The sequence below is a fragment of the Protopterus annectens genome, chromosome 13.part0 (assembly GCF_019279795.1).
Source record: "Protopterus annectens isolate FY-2018-M chromosome 13.part0, PAN1.0, whole genome shotgun sequence".
Lineage (NCBI taxonomy): Eukaryota > Metazoa > Chordata > Ceratodontiformes > Protopteridae > Protopterus > Protopterus annectens.
The window spans coordinates 165,370,830-165,389,985 of NC_056747.1; the positions used below are offsets into that span (position 1 = coordinate 165,370,830).

Genomic DNA, 19,156 nt, shown 5'->3' on the forward strand with positions numbered 1-19,156 from the left:
TGGAAGCTAGGTTAAGAAGGGAGGTGATTAGTGAGCAGCAGTATAGTTTCATGCCAGGAAAGAGCACTACACATGCAATGTTTGTTCCGAGGGTGTTGATGGAGAAGTATAGAGAAGGTCAGGAGGAGTTGCACTGTGTCTTTGTGGACTTAGAGAAAGCATATGACAAGGTGCCTAGAGAGGAGTTATGGTATTGTATGAAGTGTCAGGAGAGGCAGAGAAGTATGCAAGAGTGGTACAGGATATGGTGAGGTCTGCAGTAGGAGTGGCGGAAGCATTTAAGGTGGAAGTGGGATTACATCAAGGATCAACTCTGAGCCCTTTCTTATTTGTAATGGTGATGGACAGGTTGATGGACTAGATCAGACAGGAGTCCCTCTGGACTATAACGGTTGCCAGTGGCACTGTGACCTGTAGTGAGAGTAGGGAACAGGTTGAGGAGACCTTGGAGAGGTGGAAATATAATCTAGAAAAAAAAGGGGGGGGTGCCTGTGTGGCAGCAGCTGCTTCAGATCTCATCAGCAAAATGCTTATTTTGTTTTCTTTTTTTATCAGAAATGTCAAAAAAAGCAGTTAAAGAGGAAGGAAACAAGGTTAAAATAAGTTACAGTCCTGTGAATCTGTTAAAAATTGGATCTGCATTCCTGTTATTCTGTGGGTTTGATCAACTGCCCACAGTGAGGTCTGTAAGCTCAAACATACTACAACTACTACTACAAGCTAAGGATCTTGCTGGAACATGGAGATGAATGTAAACTTCAAGCAGATCGCACGTTCACAAAAAAGGAAAAGATGTACCAGATTGAGGAATAGAGGCACCAGAGCAGAAATTTCAGTCAGAATGAAGTCAAACCCACACAGGCCTGCACTGTCCTCCATACTACTAGCCAACATATGCTCACTTGAAAACAAGAAGGATCACGTAAGACTGGAACTCTCATCACAAAATAAGGTGAGAAACAGCAATTTATTTGTGTTTACTGAAACACGGTTAAATCAAAATATCAGTGACAGCACAGTAAATGAAGAAGACATGACTTTATTCAAAGCAGACATAATTTAGTCACTGTGTGGCAAGTCCAGAGGAGGGGGCGTGTGCATATATATTAACTGGTGCAATAACTGTGTACTGACCACCACCTTCTGCTCAGAAAACACTGACATTCTGTCACTAAAATGCAGACTGTTCTACCTGCCAAGAGAGTTCAATGGAGTATGCATCACAGCAGTCTACATCCCACCAGAGGCAAATATCAGTGACACTCTGTCCGCCTTAAATCAGTCTGACTGACCTGCAAGACAGAAATCCAGAGCATGTAATAATAATTGCAAGAGACTTCAATCGGGCTAACCTAAAAAACTTATTACCCCACTACCACCAACATGTAAACGTCACAAAAAGGGGGATAAATATACTGGATAAGGTCTGCACTAACATCAAATGTGCTTAATAAAGTAAAACCTTATCCACATCTAGGGAGCTCTGACCACCTAACTATCATGCTGGTTCCAGCTTATAAATCCATATTGAAAACCAGTACACCAGCCAGAAAACCAATAAAAATCTGGCCTGAAGGGGCAATCTCAGCTCTACAAGAATGACTGTACACACTGGTCAGTGTTTAGAGAGGCTGCTGTGACAAACAACCATACTGACTTGGACACGTACATTGAGTTGGTCACAGCTTACATTTCTTCATGTGTGGAGGATGTAACAAACCCCAAACTCATCACCATAAAGGGAAACCAAAAACCTTGGCTAACTAGTGAGGTGTACCAGCTCTTGAAAGACAGAAACACAGCTTTCAAATCTCAAGATATGGAAGCTTTAAGTGTAGCCAGAGTCAAATTAAATAAAGGTATCAAAGAGGTGAAAAGATCCTATGGCAGGAAAATCCAAAGCAACTTCAGGGACCAGAAGGACACAAGGCAATTATGGAAAGGAATTCAAACCATCATCGGCTACAAGCCTACATCAGCTTCATGTGATGATAGCAACGAGTTTCTGAACCAAATGAACAAATTCTTCAGTAGGTTTCATGCTGACAACAAAACAACAGCATGCAGAATCCCTGAAGACAAGGCTGCAGCTGTCCTGAGCTTCAATACAATCTGTCACCAGAACCCTAAAATGTGTCAACCCAAAGAAAGCAGCTGGTCCTAACAACATCATGGGCAGGGTACTAAGAATGTGCAACGGAACTTGCTCCACTACTCACATCTTAAATACTTCAACTCCATCTAGCCAGTGTCCCAAAATGTTTTAAGGAGATGACTCATTCCTCTACCCAAGAGACCACAACTAACAACTCAAAATGACTACTGACCAGTTACTTTAATCTCAACAGTGAAGAGGCTAGTCAAAGATCATACAGCCTCAATCTTACTTGCAACAATGGACATACTGCAATTCACAGGACAAACTGCAGTACAGAGGATGCCATATCACTAGCTCTCCATGAAACACTGACCCACTTATAAGGCAAGAACTGCTATGCAAAACTTCTATTAATCGACTTTAGTTCTGCTAATCCCTCAGAATCTGATACTGAAGCTACTTCAACTGGGCATAGACTCTCATTCATGCAACTGGATTCTGAGCTTCCTTACTGAAAGGCCTCAAAACGTTCATGTGGGAGACAACTCCTCCAGGAGTCACATGATGAACAGAGGAGTACCACAGGGGTGTGTCTTAAGCCCTCTCCTTTTCACTCTGCTGACACATGACTGCATCGCCAGACATGAGATGAATAGGATCATCAAATTTGTAGATGACACCACTGTTATAAACCTGAAAAAGACTGAGAGGAGGAGGCCTACAGGAACAAGATCGATCAACTACTTGTCTGGTGTGACAATAGCACTGAATGTCAGCTAATCAAAGGAGTTGATTGTTGACTTCAGAAGATCTCAAGCACCACACAAACCTCCAGTGATGGAAGAGATGACAGGGGAAAGGGACAGGAGTACAAAGTTCTTCAGCATTCATATCACGGATGACTTGTCCTGGTCAATCCATGTGTCCAGCACAGTCAATAAAGCTCAGCAACGCTTGCACTTTTTAAGGAAATTTAAGAAGGCAAAATTACCAAGATCCATACTTCAGACCTTTTACAGAGGCACCACTGAAAGTGTCCTGACCAACAGCATTACAGTCTGGTTATGGGAGCTGTAACAGCCAGGATAGGAAGGCTCTCAAGAGTTGTAAGGGCAGCAGAAAGAATCACTGGCACCTCCCTTACACCTCTGGAAGATGTACACAATTGCCAGTGCATCAACAGGGCCAAAAAGATTTCCAGCGATCCAATGCATCCTGTCAATGGTCTGTACACTCACCTCTCCTCAGGCAGGAGATAAAGAAGCCTGCATTCTAAGACCACCAGACTAAACAGTTTCTTTCCACACTCCATTCGACTGTTGAACTCTTGGAAAAAACGAACCATGAGTTTGTTGAAACATTCAACTACTTCTGTTACATAACTAGCCTATCAAGTAGCTTATTTTATGGATGTGTAACAACCAAGTGCAACACTAAGATAAGCTCACCTACCACACTGGAGGACTGTAAAGTGCAATATACATACTATGCAAAATCAGTCTAACCATAGATATGCTGCTATAGTTTCAGTTTTACTTGACAATATAACCTTCATACTGTTTCTTGTCTCTCTTGTCTCCTGTTCTGGGATGGGTGAGTGTCACTGCTGTCATAGCCATTTATATGCTATTCTTTATACTGAGTATTTGTAAAATATCTATTTATCTTTACTTACTGCTATTTATTAAATTCTACTATATTTTTATTAACTTTTTCTCTGTCTATATGTGTAACTATTTCCTGCAATGAGAACGAAGCACTGCAATTTCCTTCAGCTACACTGCTGTGTAGTTCTGAATGACAAAGTTTTCTTTGATTTTGAGTAGAGAGAAGAGGAATGAAGGTCAGCAAGACTAAGACAGAAAGTACAGTTGTGTACCTACCATAAATGTAGATGTTCGAGTGTACTCACTGTTGCGGTCATTACAATCGGGTTATCCTGCTGGCAGGCTACCCACAGTCGGCCTGAATTCCAAAGTCTAGGTCCGGCATCAGTTGCTGTCGCCTCTTCCCGAACGTCAGTTTGCCAGGGGTATAAAAGATGCAGCAGACGTCATTTTCTTCAGTTTTTCTTGCCCCAGATGTCAGGTGCCCCTAAAATTTTAGGCTAAATTATGCCAATAAGCATGCATGCATAAAAAACAACTTTTCCTTCATCTATAAGCAAATACACCACATACGTTGTATAGAATACAGAAGTACAGATAAATCCCAGCAAAGGAAAAGGGGGATGGTGGGAGGGTAACCTGGACTGCAACAGTGAATACACTCGAACATCTACATTTACGGTAGGTACACAACTGTACTATGTTCATCGTGTTTCACTGTTGCAGTCATTCCAATTGGGTTGAATCCCAAAGCTAAGGTTGGGAGGCTGGTGCTAAGTAGGATTAGGAGAGGCCATCAGGCGCAGCAAAACTGTAGTGGCAAATCCTGCCTTGGATTTAGAGTAGAGGGGTAAATGATAGTGCTTTGTAAAAGTATGCACTGAACTCCAAGTTGCAGCCTCTAAGATGTCTCTGGTTGGTACTCCTCTGAGGAAGGCTGCTGAAGTGGCTGCTGCTCTGGTTGAATGTGGCCTAATGCCCTTAGGCACTGATTTGCCATGCTGTGAATAACAGAAATGAATGCAGTGACCTATCCACTTTGATATAGTCTGCTTTGAGATGAGATTTCCTTGTGATCCTGCAGCATATGCCACTAGAAGTCGTTCGGTCTTTCTGAAAGCTTTGGTTCTGTCCAAGTAGAAACGTAGCTGCCTGTGAATGTCTAAATAATGCAGAATTCCCTCACCTTTATTCTGTGGGTTTGGATAAAAGGTAGGCAAATGAATTGTTTGATTAAGGGCCACACTGGACACCACCTTAGGCATAAATGTAGGGTTTGTGCGCAGAGAAACCCTGTCAGGATGGAAAACGATAAAAGGTTCCACAGCCATGAGTGCCTGTAACTCTGAGACACGTCTAGCAGAGGTTATTGCTAGGAGCAGAGCTGTTTTCCAGGATAAGAATTTAATATCAGCTGTAGAGGCTGGTTCAAACAGAGGCAGTGTCAATGCTCTCCTTGGGGGTCTTATGTTTTTGGCCCCTCTGAGGTACTGCCTTAGTAATGGATGAGAAAAAAATAGGTGGTTCCATATTGTAATGAGCTGAAATGGCAGAGGCATGAATTTTAATTGATGAAAAAGAAAGGCCTTTATCAAGCATCTCAGTTAAGTATTGCAAAATCTGAGGAATATTTGGAACAATCGTGTCAAAACCTTGTGCCTGGTTCCAAGTACAGAATCTCTTCCATTTTTCTGCATATGATTTTCTGGTGCTAGGACTCCTGGCCTCCAAAATAACATACATCACTGCTTTAGAGAGAGGTGTGCCTTGACTGGCTACATTATCCGCCATGCTGCCAGGTTTAAGGTCCTGAGTTGGCTGTGCAGTATTTGCCTGTCCTGTTGGGTCAATAAGTGAGGAATTTGAGGTAAAGTCCAAGCTGGGCACTGAGACAAGCTCTTTAGGATTGGGTACCAGTGCTGGCGGGGCCAGTCTGGGGCAATCAGTATCATTTTTGGTCTCTCGTCTGACCTTGAGGAGTACCTTGGGGAGGAGAGGCAGAAGAGGAAAGGCATATACTGTTAGGTGTTTCCAGCTGAAAGACAGAGCATCCACTTTCCATGCTTGCTTGTGAAAAGTCCTTGTGCAGAATTTCTGTAGTTGGTAGTTGTGAGGAGAGGCAAATAGGTCTATGTCAGGGCATCCCCAGTTCCTAGTTATCATGGTAAATACTTGTGGATCCAATTTCCACTCGTGGGGATCCATTAGGTTTCTGCTTAGTTCGTCTGCCAGAGTATTTGTCCTTCCTGGCAGGAATTGTGCTTGCAGATGTACTTGGTAAGTCGATGCTGTGTCCCACAAGTTCAAGGCTAGCCTGCAGAGGGGGTAGGAATGTGTGCCTCCCTGCTTGTTTATGTACCACATAACTGTAGCATTGTCCATCCTTATCAGTAGTTGTCCTGGATGAAGTAGATCCTTGAAGGCTGTCAGGACGTTCTGAACAGCTAGCATCTCTTTTTGATTGATATGTAGATGCATTTGACTTGTGGACCATGTGCCCTGAATACATCTTCCTGCCATATGGGCCCCCCAGACATAATCTGATGCATCTGTTGTCAATGTCTGCCTGGCTGTGGGTAAGGTGAATGTGTCCCGTACTGTGGTGACAGGTTTTTGCCCACCATCGAAACTCCTGTTGCAGGCAGGGAATGAGGGTAATTATTGTTTCCAGGCTGTGGCAATGATGACTCCAAACACTTTTTAGATACCATTGAAGTTTCCTCATATGCAGTCTTGCATATGGAATTAGCAGAATGCGGGATGCCATGAAGTCCAAAGCCTGCAGAATTTTTCTTGCAGACAACTGGGTCTTTGCTGTCAACATTTTGAAATAAGTAGTCAGTTGTCTGTGCTTGTCTGGCATGAGATAAGCCATCTGGGCAGTTGTATTTAAGCTTGCACCCAGGAATATTTTCTCTTGAGATGTTACGAGTTTTGATTTCTTTTCATTTACTGTGTACCCTAGACCTGTTAGTAATCTTTTTACAAATGCCAAATGCTGTAGTACAATGTCCTTGTTCTCTGCTTGAATAAGGCAGTCGTCCAAGTAAGGATATATTTGTATTCCTCTTTGTCTGCAAAAAGCAATCACTGGTGCCAGGCATTTTGTGAAGACCCTGGGCGCAGTAGATAAGCCAAAGGGCAGTGCAGAGAATTGGTAATGCATTCAGCCAGCTATAAATCTGAGGTATCTTCTGCATGATTGTCTGATTGGGACATGCAGGTATGCCTCTTTTAGGTCTAAAGTCACAAGCCAAGCCTTCTTGCCTAGCATGGGCAGAAGCTGCTGCAGAGATAACATTTTGAATTTTGGGATATCCAGGAATGTGTTTAGGATAGACAGGTCCAGTACTGGTCTCCAGGCTTTGTCCTTTCTGGGCACCAAGAATAGCTTTGAGTAGAATCCTAGTCCCTGCTCTTGTTGTGGTACCAACTGAAGAGCTCTCATGTCCATGAGGGATGAAACTTGTTTTTGTGCCTCTGCCCATTGATTGCGTGGCAGGTCTGGCATACCGTTTGGCCTTGGCAGGGTGTGAAAGTGGAACCTGTAGCCTTGTGATACGATATTTAGGACCCATTTGTCCTGGGTGACCTTGTGCCAATTTTGGGAAAGATGTGCTAGTTTTCCCCCCAAAGGGGCTGCCAGAAGATAAGTGCTAGGTGCTGGCAGGGGAAGTTGAGACCGTTTCCTGTATGGCTGTGATTTTTCCTCTCTGCTTTTGGAGGTAGAAGCACTCCATTGTTTAGGCCTGTATGAGCCTTGGGGCTGTGATCTGCCACTGGGACGTCTGTATCTGCCTCTTTGTGGCCTGTCTGACACTGGAAAGGACCAATTCTTAGTAGGCCAGTTCCTGCTAAATCTGGGGGGTTGTACCTGCAAGAAATCCTTGACTGTTTGCATAGATTTAGCTTTGTCCTCCATTTTCAACACCTCTTCTGCCTTCTTCCTCCATTTTCAACACCTCTTCTGCCTTCTTCTGCTTTAACACCAAACAAAGTATCATGCTGTAATGGAGCATCTAATAGTTTTGCTTTAACATGATCAGGCAGATTCTGTTCTTTTAACCAAGCATGCCTCCTAATGACAGAACCCTTAACAGCGGCCCCGCAGGAGGCCTCTAGAGAATCAAAACCACATTGCAATGTATGCTTTCCTGCTTGTTCATCTGCATGCAATAAATCCTGCATTTCTTTATTTTCTGCACATTCTGAATTTAACATTTTCTGTTTAAGCAGTGACATAAGGTATTGCTGACATTTAAGCATATGAAATTGGCAATTTAAAGCTCTTACAGCCAAGGTAGCAGAAGTATAAATCTTTTTCCTCCATCTGTCCAGGGCCCTAGAATCCCTATCAGAGGGGATAGGGTTTTTTGCAGTGGAAGCCTTGACCCCTTTGGGACCCTGAGAGATGGTTTGTGTGCAAACAGGGTTTTTATAAAGAAATTTATGTGAATCTGGAACCCTGTAGTATCTGTCTGGCTTAACAGGGGCTGGCGGTAAAGAGTCTGGAGACAGTCTGGACTCTAAAAAAATACATCATCTACAATGTCTAAAACAGGAGGGATAGCAAGGGGACTGTGATGAGGTAATAAAAGGAAGTCTCAGAGCCTTTTCTTGGATTCAGAGTAATCTTGGCTCTCTCCCATTGGAAATGCTCCCTCATAGTATGCAGTTTCCCCAAAAGAATAATCCTCAGGAGGAGAGGCTGAAGGGATAGATTCTTCAGCATCAGAATCCTCATAGTGAGGAACTGAATATTCCTGATCGGAAGAGGAATTGGATGAAATGGAAACCTGGGTCTGAAGATTCGTATTCTATCTTTTGCCTAGGCCTCTTATCAGGTGGGGGATGGAAACCCCTGATCAAAGTAATTAGGTCTTCGGCCACTTTAAGCATCTGTTTTTTAGGCATGGTGGCCTGTCCAGGAGAATGCTGTACTAGTTTCTTTGTCTTTAGAACTGCTTTAGTCTTTGCCTTTGAAGCAAAAGTAGGTTTTACATATAACTGTGTAGGCCTGAAAACACCCTCAGAAGCCGATGCCTGCTCAGAGGCTCCAGACCCATCTGAGGGAATAGTTTCCGAGTGTCCAATACCTTGAGTTTCAAGCGGCCTAGTCGGCTCCACGTGGGAGTCGGAAGCGGCCTGTGGCTCTGATGTAGCGGGCATCAGGGGCTGCAAAAGCGCCTCACTGAGAACCGGCGAACCAGCAACAGGCCTCATGGGAGCCTCGTCGGTTTTGGACCTCGGATGCCTGTCCTTTTCTTTGCACTTTTTATAAACTCCGGTAGTCGGCTGTTCCGACGGCATTATATAATTAAACCTTCTGCCAAAGTAATGAAATGCAAAATCGTACCAACTCTTAATAGTGCGTTGGTTAAATCTAGCACAAAACCGACAACTAGCAACGTTGTGATCAGGGACTAGGCAAGGAATACAGTAAGAGTGAAAATCCTTATGAGGTATTTGCTTCCCACAAGAAATACAATTATTAACTTTTTCTGACATTGGCCTGGAGCAAGAAGAAAGTTTCCCCAATGGGGTACATAGCTTTAATGAAGACTTCGGATCTGAAATTCGAATTTGAAAATCTCAGGAGTCGGCCGACCGGCACTTGCGAACTGCTTTTGCTTCAGGCACCGTGCGGCAAGAAAGACTGAAGAAAATGGCGTTGGCTGCATCTTTTATACCCCCTGGTGCACTGACGTCAGGGAAGAGGCGACAGCAACCGACACCGGATCTAGACTTTGGAATTCAGGGCGACTGCGGGTAGCCTGCCAACAGGATAACCCAATTGTAATGACTGCAACAGTGAAACACGATAAACATCATGTGTGTGTGAATGAGAAAGAGGAGAGGAATGGTGAGGATGCAGGGAGTAGAGCTGGCAAAGACGGATGAATTTAAATACTTGGGATCAACAGTTCAGAGTAATGGTGAGTGTGGAAGAGAAGTAAAGAACAGAGTAGAGGCAGGGTGGAGTGGGTGGAGAAGAGTGTCACAAGTGATTTGTGACAGATCGGTACCAATAAGAGTGAAAGGGAAGGCTTACAAGAGGGTAGAGAGACCAGCTATGTTATACAGGTTGGAGACGGTGGCACTGACAAAAAGGCAGGAGTCAGAGCTGGAGGTGGCAGAGCTAAAGATGTTAAGATTTGCATTGGGTGTGACAAGGACGGACAGAATTAGGAATGAGTATATTAGATGGTCAGCTCAGGTTGGACAGTTTGGAGACAAAACCAGAGAGGTGAGACTGTGTTGGCATGGACATGTGCTGAGGAGGGATGTTGGGTATATTGGGAAGAGGATGCTAAGGATGGAGCTGCCAGGCAAGAGGAAAAGAGGTAGGCCTAAGATATGGTTTATGGATGTGGTGAGAGAGGACATGCATGTGGTTGGTGTGACAGAACAAAATGCAGAGGAAAGGAAGAAATGGAAACAAATGATCCACTGTGGTGACCCCCAATGGAAACAGATGAAAGAAGCCGCCTTGAAGTACACTCCTCACTGCTTAAACACCTGGCAAGCAAACTGTCTCAAGCAGTAAAATGAAAGCAATCTGTCACGAAGTGTAAAACAGCACCAAAACACTCAAATACTGTTTTAAGTATGCAAAAGCATTTTCCAATCTTTAAATCCTTACACTTCAGTTAAAATGTCTCAAAAGCAAAACATTTTTCTCACAAAAATAGCCCCTTTTTAAAGGCAGCAGTTACTGAAAAGAAAACAGAAGTTATGCACTTACAATGATAGTTGTGTGTTGTTTACTTCTGTTTTTCCTTAACGGATGGGTCTTCCGATCAGACTTCAACCACTCTAGACTTCAGGATCCATAACTCAGGCTTCCTGCTTTACTCATAATCCCCCATCCCCACATCATTACCTCACATCAAGTTTGCTCACAACCCAAAAATGAGCGAAAGCGGACCAACAGTTATCAAAGCTGATGCACCTGAGATCCTTGAAGGGATGCTGCGCCAAAGCTGAAAGAGTGCAAGCCATTTACTCAAGGGTAGACCTTACTGTCACAACAGAAATCAAGGGGATTATCTTCCAGAGAATAGAAGGGGGAAGGACAGAAGCAAGCAACACAGATCTATCATTATGAGTACATAACTTTCATACACGATATTACACCTTACGTCCATTACTCTGTCTTCAGTGATAAGACTCCTGGGAAATTTTCAACTTGCATCCTCATATACATATGCTTCTGAGGGGCTTTGCAGTGGGATACTCCAGAAATGACTTAGAAGACTGAGTAGTACCCTTAAAGTGGACCATCTCAAGGCTCAGAGGATCCAACTGTCCCAATGGGATAGGAAAAGCAGGATCAGGACCAAAGGCCTTTTGGTGGGGAATGGGTGGAGCCAAGAAACTAAGGGAGGTCCACTCACCAGAAATGGAGAGAGCTCCCTCCACCATAAAGGAAGGAGTCAATGAGGAGCCCAATACCACTCTACTATCAGCCAAAGCTTCCAAACTGGGCTCGTCCTGGGAACCAATCAGACTCTGCTCCAACAACAACATAGGAGACAGGCTATCTACTGCCAAGGTTTTAAAAGTAAGAGAAGGCTCCAACAACTTCTGAGACAATCCCCAACACCTGGAACTAGCACTGATGCTTTGGCTCCAAGATCCTTCCAGATGAGAGACACTTGGAAACACTTGGATTACAGATGAGTGGAAGCTGATTGAGATTTTGGATCTGAGGCGGACAGTCCTTGGGAGAAACTTGGATCCCAAGTCTCAAAACTGGAATGTGGGTCAAGGTAGGAGGCAATATAGGTAAGGGGGGTTCTGGCAGGGTCAGAGCCGGGAGAATCCCAAAATGAATTTGGGTCTGGGGAAATTTCTCATCTTCTGTCAGGCTCCTGGTAGACTGGACTGATCTGATGGAGGAAAAGGTAGAGGGAAAGCCAAAGGATCTGTGAACAGGTTATCTCCTTCAATAAAGGCTCTTTTTCTTTATGGCATGCTATTGGAGCTTTTCTCCCCGGGCCTCTGCTGAAAATGGATATGTGTCCAGTCGGACTTTCCCGGTTAATAAATGTAAAATAAATAAAAAGAAAGTGCAGTCTAGGGGAGACTGGATGCAGAGAAAATCTAGTTCCCTGCAAGGAAGGAGTTTCTGATCCAACGACTATCAAATTAGATGGAGGTGTTTGAGGTAAAGCTTTAAGAAGTTTCAGTGATGGAGCCAGAGAAGCCACCAAAGATGATGAACATTCAGGAGAGCGCTTCCTATGCTCCTTACCCTTATCTATAGGCTTGTCTCCATTCTTCTCCCCTTTGTGTCTTTCTGAAGGCATTTTTACAGATGGAGAAGCTCCAGATACAGCAGACATTACCTTGGTGGGTTCTAGCTCGAGGGTGGGGCGAAATCCCTTTAGCACAAACTTGTTACACTGTTCAATAACAGCCTGGTGGCCAAAAGCAGTAAAAATGCTGAAGTCTTCATCAAGATGGCAGCAGCTAAACAGTAAACACATTTCAGCTAGATGTTCGAACTTGGAATCTTGTGGCCACAGGACAAACACTTTTTTAAACCTAGAGGACTTATCGGACATGACAATACACCTAAAACAACAAAAAAACATAATACTGTAACAGTAATAACAAAACAACAACACTAGCATAAGGGAGCAAAAGGAAAGGCCACCAAAGGATGAACTCATGAGAATAAGTAGCAGCAGAAAAGCTGCCTTTTTTGTACGCAAGGGTGAAAAACAGGTGCAAGAGTAACTACAAGTAAACTAGTGACAAAACAACTACTAATTAAGCAAAGGGTATAAACTGCATAAGAAAACAACTGAGGCAAGCCTGAGCAATGAACCACATCTGTACTCAAAGCATGGCAAACAAGATCTAGGGTACTGTTGGGGACAGGAGGGCATTATTCAGAAGGGGAGGAGCCTGAGCTATGGATCCTGAAGGATACAGTGGCCGAGGTCAGATCCGAAGAAATAAAGAATGCTGAGAAACAGGTGGAAGAAATATCAGATCTAATATTAATAAAATTGCTGGCATTCTTCAGAAAATAAAATAAAAAATGAAAAGGGCAATATTTTCTATGTGGAAGGTTCCTCTATGCCAGAAATAATGCCTACAGTCAACTGCTTCTCCTTTGAAGCCTCACAGCTGCTTTCCCTAGCAGTGGCAAAAGTAATGAAGTTGTCTACACTCTGACTGCTGATTTCCCTCTAAGGGGCTAGTCAATCAGCAGTCAGAGTGCACATGTGGGAGGCAGCCAGACCTTTATGACTGGCCAGTTGTTGCATCCTGGAACAGGAAGCAACCTAAATCACCACAGGCTACTTCAAAAGTGAGAATGATGAACATCTTGAACTTGGGCTGGTGGCAACACAGACAGATGCCTTACCTCACAATCAACAGACAGTACCCCTGTGCCAGTGGAGCACAACTCTTCCCCAGTGTGTCGTCTTGTTAAAGACAATCAGGCCTTCTCCCATGACTGCCATTCACTTATTCCAGAGTCCATTCACTAATTGAAGTAACTGGTATCAGAGGGAAAGAAGTACTCCTGCAATGTCAAATCAGATCCAAAACTATTAAAAATCTAAGGAAAATATTATGGAAAGACAACACTACTAACATAAGGAAGTCCATTACAGCACAATCACAGTTAAACCAATCAGAAAAGGTTAGAAGAAACCAAGAGTTTTGGTTTTTCAGCATGACCAAGAAAGATTTATATAACATTACGCAAAATGAAGTGAAAAACACAGCACATAAAAAAAGTTTTAACAAAGTATAAATTACCTACACGTATTTAAGTAAAACAACTCGGTACTAACGTGAACATGTCAGATTTTACTTTTTGTATCACTTCTGATGGCAGAAATGCTGGTCTTTAGAATAAGAAAATTAAGATTTGTAACAAGCTGACATACAATTATATTTTGATTACTTATTACTTTGCTAACTTACCTGAATGACTGTAGCTGCCTCCTTCATCCTAAGGAAGTGTTTCCTTGCAAGAATAACACGGAACCACCTCTGAAGGAGGATGATTTTTCCCATCACTTCTTCGTGCAGTCTGTCCTGGAGCATCTGCCTTTCTGTTTCCTTTAGGAAGACCTAGAGGAGAACCATTAACATTTATTACTTGCAGCTCAGCCAAAATGCTCCCAAACGAGTTGGCTGCCTCAAGGTTATGAGACATTCTTTTTAGGCAGCACTTGCATACTACATCCAGGCCCAAGGCTGTGGAAGCCGCACATAATCTGACAGTACTGTGGTTGGCCTGTCAGCACAAAAATCCATTTGCTTTTCATATACAAAACAGGAAGGACAATTGTATATAACCATATCATACCTCAAAGTCTCACTAGTGACACTGTACCAGAAGACAATGAAAACAAATCGAGGATCTTGAACAGTAACAGCCAGTGGCAGTATTATCTGCTTTGCTCCCTTGTTTTGTTTGCAATGCATTCACTGCAGACAACAGGCGCACACACCCTACTTCTGGCAATAAAACCTCCACCTCCAATGACTGCAATATAAGCTCATCTGTCTTATCCTCAGCTTTCACATACCTAATCAAAATAGATGGGGAACAAATGAGCTAATTTCCCTTCTAAAATTCAGAGACCAAGCTTGAAAAAACACAGAAATAACTCATCAGGAGAATTGAAAAAGAACTCTATACAACTTAATTAGCAAAAAAAAAAAAAAAAAAAAAAATGATGAATTAGGGCATGCAAAGCCATACACCTCAAAATCCATTAATCCATACTTTACAACCAACCAAAAAAATTCTGTGTCCAAGTGAACCAATAGTTACAAGGAAGGATAACAGCAATGGTAGGATCCATTACATAACTTAAAGTTGTCCACTCTCACCAAATTAATTCATACAACCAGCCTTCCTAAATTAGTCACAACACAACCACTCCTCAACTTCAGCCCACCTGAATTCTCACCTCCCTTTCATTTCAAATCAATCAAAACAAAGGAAATAAAGAACATAGTATGCAAAATTTCAGATAACCCAAGAGGATCAGATGACCTCCACCCATAGTTTACAAAAATACATTGGAAAATATATAGCCATCACTCTGAAACACATTTTCAACCTCTTATGTCAGAACATTCTTTAACATTTGTAAAAAATGAATTAAACTATCCAGAGTGTAAAAATCCTCTCTCCAGCTCTAACTTTAGGTCCATATGTATTCTTCCAACCCTTGGTAAAAAATTGCTCAAAAACTAGCATACCTTCATCTTTGACAATTAACTCCTATCCCCAACCAGCATGAGTTCTGGACAAACCACAGCGCAAGGACAGCTACCTTGTCCCTAACAGATGGCATCCTCATGGCAATGAACAAAGATGAACTAATGCCATTTTTACACATGTAACCAAAACCTTCAACATAGTTGATCACGTCCAGCTCCATAATGTTCTACTTGCCTACATCATCAGCAATTATGCTTCCAAATGATTAATCAGTTTTCTCTCCAGCTGAACTTTCAGAATTAAAATGGTCTCCTTACTCTCATCCACAGCCCTACTTCTCAAAGGAGACAACCAGAGCTCAATTCCATCATCATTTCCATTTACGTTGTACATCAATAACCTGTTTTCAGACATTCCACAATTTCCCATATTAATGCATGTGTATGACAGTCATCTGCAGGTAAAACCCCTCTTGTAATGCAATTCAATCCAAGCACCAACAGGAACGTTTGACCTTTACCTCACGGCTAAATTCAAGAAAATTCACTATCAACTCAACCCAAATCAAAGTCATGCTGTTTAGGACTCCACAAAAATTAAAATCCATAACAGCCACTGTTGTGGCATACAGGGATAAAGCCTATGGTCCAAGAAACCTGGATTTGATTAGCAACTTAAGTGTCTGAGAAGCTGGAAAGGAAGAGGGCCATGCATTTGAGCACTTCTCATGGTCCACCTTTGACACAAGCCAAGGACATAGGTTCATAGATTAGTACTAAGCTAACTGCCCTTGCGAGCCATTTTAAGCCTATCCAATTATTCCTTGTAAGACTCTAACCTTGCACCTTGCGTTTGTAAGGCAAGCACCTTAACCATTAGGCCACCCTCCCAACCCTCCATAGACGGAGGCATTGTCCTACACTGTCCTAAAGGGAAAAGCCAGGGACACAGAGTGAGTGAAAAGATGGTATGATATTGCCAGCATCTCCCTACTGCGTATCCAACCATTAGACTGACATCGGGAATGAGCAATGAAGGAAAATTAATGCATTAAAAACAATTCCTCCCCAAGCAATAAACTGTTGCAGCTGGAGCCTCAATCTCTTCATCAGCCCTGAACATGCTTTCAATTCAGTCTGGGAGACAGGAAGTGTCCAAGTACATCCAGTGAATAAGAGGAGGTCCTGGGGCAGCTGAAGCTGAGGAGCAACAATTAAAATCCACTCCACCAGACTTAAACTACAACACTCTCATTAGAAACCACCACATCATTCAAATATCTGGGATTCTCTTAACCTAAGCCTTAATTTACAAATACACCTCAAAATATCTAAAACAAAATTCATAAAACCCACTTTTAGGTGAAACAAATCTCCCATTTACTAACCACAGATGGAAGAGAAGCCACAGGAATATGCAAACTCATTGCACAGCTGGAATATGCTCTTTCTCTGCAACTGCTTCAGCCTCAAAAACTCTACCAACTTACCACAAGCTACCTTAACCTCAAACATATAGTGCTTCATCTTCATGGCACTCAGATCCAAGCACCGCTGCTGAAGTTCTTAAAGTCCACTGGCTCCCCATTTAGAGGTCTCTTCATCTTCTCTGTTCTCTTCTATTCAAACTAAAGAACCAAAACACCCTCTCCTACCAGACTGACAAATTTACTACAAGGAAGAGAACAAAAAAACCTCCAGTCTCAAACAAACCATGCATTTAGTATACACTGTACAATAGCAACCAAATCATGCAGGATCCGTGGTTTGGAGGTTCTACGCTCAAGGTTTGGCAAACAATACTAACTTCCATCACAGATTCCTCTGACCTCTTGCAGTTCAAGGAAGCCCTCAAGCTCCATCTGCCAAAAGGGACAAAAAGTCACTTCTCTCTCAGTGAAAACTTGATACCAATGAATTATTACCCTCCACTCTAAACATCTACTGTCCCATCCCACTGATCATCTCAACCTTCCTCTGATCTTTACTTACACTTCTGCTCCTTTTCTGTGCTCAGTCCTACTTCAGTAACACAATTGTGTCTTGAACTGCTCCTTCAAACAGTTCAACATACTTCCTTTTTTCTTTCAGCCTTTGAACAACCCATTTTTGAAAAAAAAAATATGGCATTCCTACTATACAGTTTTACATTTGTCTACGATTTTCTACTAAATATGTTTCCTTCACATTTGGAGTGGTGTGATTTTGTCCCATATTTATCAAAACTCCATTTGTATCTTTTGTTTTCACACCCAGGCAGAGAACAAACTAAGACATTTTGGATTGTACTGTATTTGGTTAACAAATTTAAATAATTTAATAAATGCATACAATACATAGATGAATGCATACTGACAAAACTTATTTTATTTGCTAACTGGGGTGGAAAGCTGATGCCTGCGGACCTTTTTCAGAATCAGCACAGTTCAACAGACACTTGCCTAATTCCAGTAATAAACAACAGTTATATATTACAAAACTAGTAATGACTGAAAAGATTCAGCCACAGGCAAGCTACAAAACTGAAGGAATCCCTCTGGCAACTATCCATTTCTGGCTTTGAAAGCAGGAGGCCAAGGTCTACTCTTCCCACCCTCTTTTCCATGTGCTGCAGCCGATTTCTGTTCCTCCATGTTTCCCAAATGACCACTGATGAAAGATGTAAACTGGTGGGTACAACGGGAATTAGGCACACACGATGTAATGTTAAGTGAAACATTCATCTCTGATGCAACAAAACTGACTGCTGCATTGAAATGCGTTTCTGCACAGATGACCACACGTGGAAAACAGTAAGTGGCAAATGGACACAACAGAAAATGAAAAGCAACTTTCTCATACAAGTCTCACCATTGCCAAGTCAATGTCTAAGCTTACATGCTTTAAATTACAAGAAACCTATGGATTAGTACTACTTGCACAAGAAAATATTTTTTAGGAATTATTGAGTATGCAACAGTATGGATATAAAAACACAAAAATACTTCAACCATTCCATCCAAACCACAGAACATCACATGGGACAAGAGTGCTTCTTTATGCTGAATAAAATCAATTACAGTTGCAAATTACATTTAGCATTTTGATGGAAATATGCAAGATAAAATAAGGTTGAATGAAAATGCGGTTTGAATACTAAAACAACTTTGGTGTACTCCATTAAAAACATCAGCTAAACGTAAACAAAAAAAATGCATTCTACAAACCTTTGTTTTTCCAATCTGCCAGTTGTTCTTGTCCAATTCCATCTTCTCTAAAAGAGATGCAATATCCTCCTGCCGTGAGCCAGTTCTTTTTGGCAGCAAGACCTGAAACTGGTCTCTGAACTCCTAAAAGTATAGGAAACCAAAATTTAAATGCAAACAAAAAAAAACACAGAAAGACAAAAACAAAGAAGCTTCTTCATTAGGCTTCCCCAAGACAGTTTAACTTTCTAAGCTTACCTATCCCCTCCACCCATTACCTCTCATCATATGCAAACCAAGGAGCCATTTATACTGAAATGGTAAGGTGCACAAAGCAAAAATAACCACTTTCCCCCTTGCTACTAAATATGTTATCCTGAATCCGTTTCACCCATGACTAGAGAAGGACTTCAGGGGGTCTGTTGCATTACACAGATGGCATAGGCTAGTGGCACTATGCTCAAAGCTTGTCTAGAATTACCCTATCAACACATAGGGCCTGTTCACAGGTAAATAGATGTATACTAGGCCAACGAGCACAAGGGCCTTTTTAAGCCTAACCATGCATCCCGAATCTCTGACAAGTTCTGCTACACTTGATAAGTGTAAGCATGGGGCTGGGAGATGAAACATTTACAGGTTACCTGTGTTCATTAGAGATACAGGTGTTAAACCAGGGATGAATTTACAGTTTCCCATCCAACTGTCCAACTTGCACTTAAATTGGGTTAGGGAGGAACTCTGCTTCACATGGATGGGGGGGCCTGTTCCATAGACGGGGTAGTCTCTGGGATACATACCTATCTCTCCAGCAGATCCTATTTATATCACAGACAAGATTTAAGTCTTTAAAACAGGTAACTCTGGTGCTGTTTGTTTTGTGGAAATACAGAAGGTCCATCAGAGTGGGGTCTGACAATGCCCTGTATGCCAGGCACAGATCTCCCCTCAAAAGCCTGTAGGAGACAGAATACAGGGATAGGGAATTTAGACGGTCTGCATAGGACATATCAGTTACACCCTGTATTCTTTTAGTGAGGAACCTCTTTGGACGTTCCGAT

General features: G+C 42.4%; 1 protein-coding gene across 1 annotated transcript in view; it reads right to left on the minus strand.

The window, feature by feature from the left end:
* The window catches only part of MYO9B (myosin IXB), a 1,188,949-nt gene that overhangs the window by 553,959 nt on the left and 615,834 nt on the right, over positions 1-19,156 (minus strand). The window contains exons 19-20 of the mRNA XM_044054768.1: positions 18,117-18,239; positions 13,657-13,806 (exon numbers count right to left, since the gene is read on the minus strand). Coding sequence (XP_043910703.1) covers positions 13,657-13,806; positions 18,117-18,239 — 273 coding nt within the window. The remainder of the gene's footprint in view (positions 1-13,656; positions 13,807-18,116; positions 18,240-19,156) is intronic.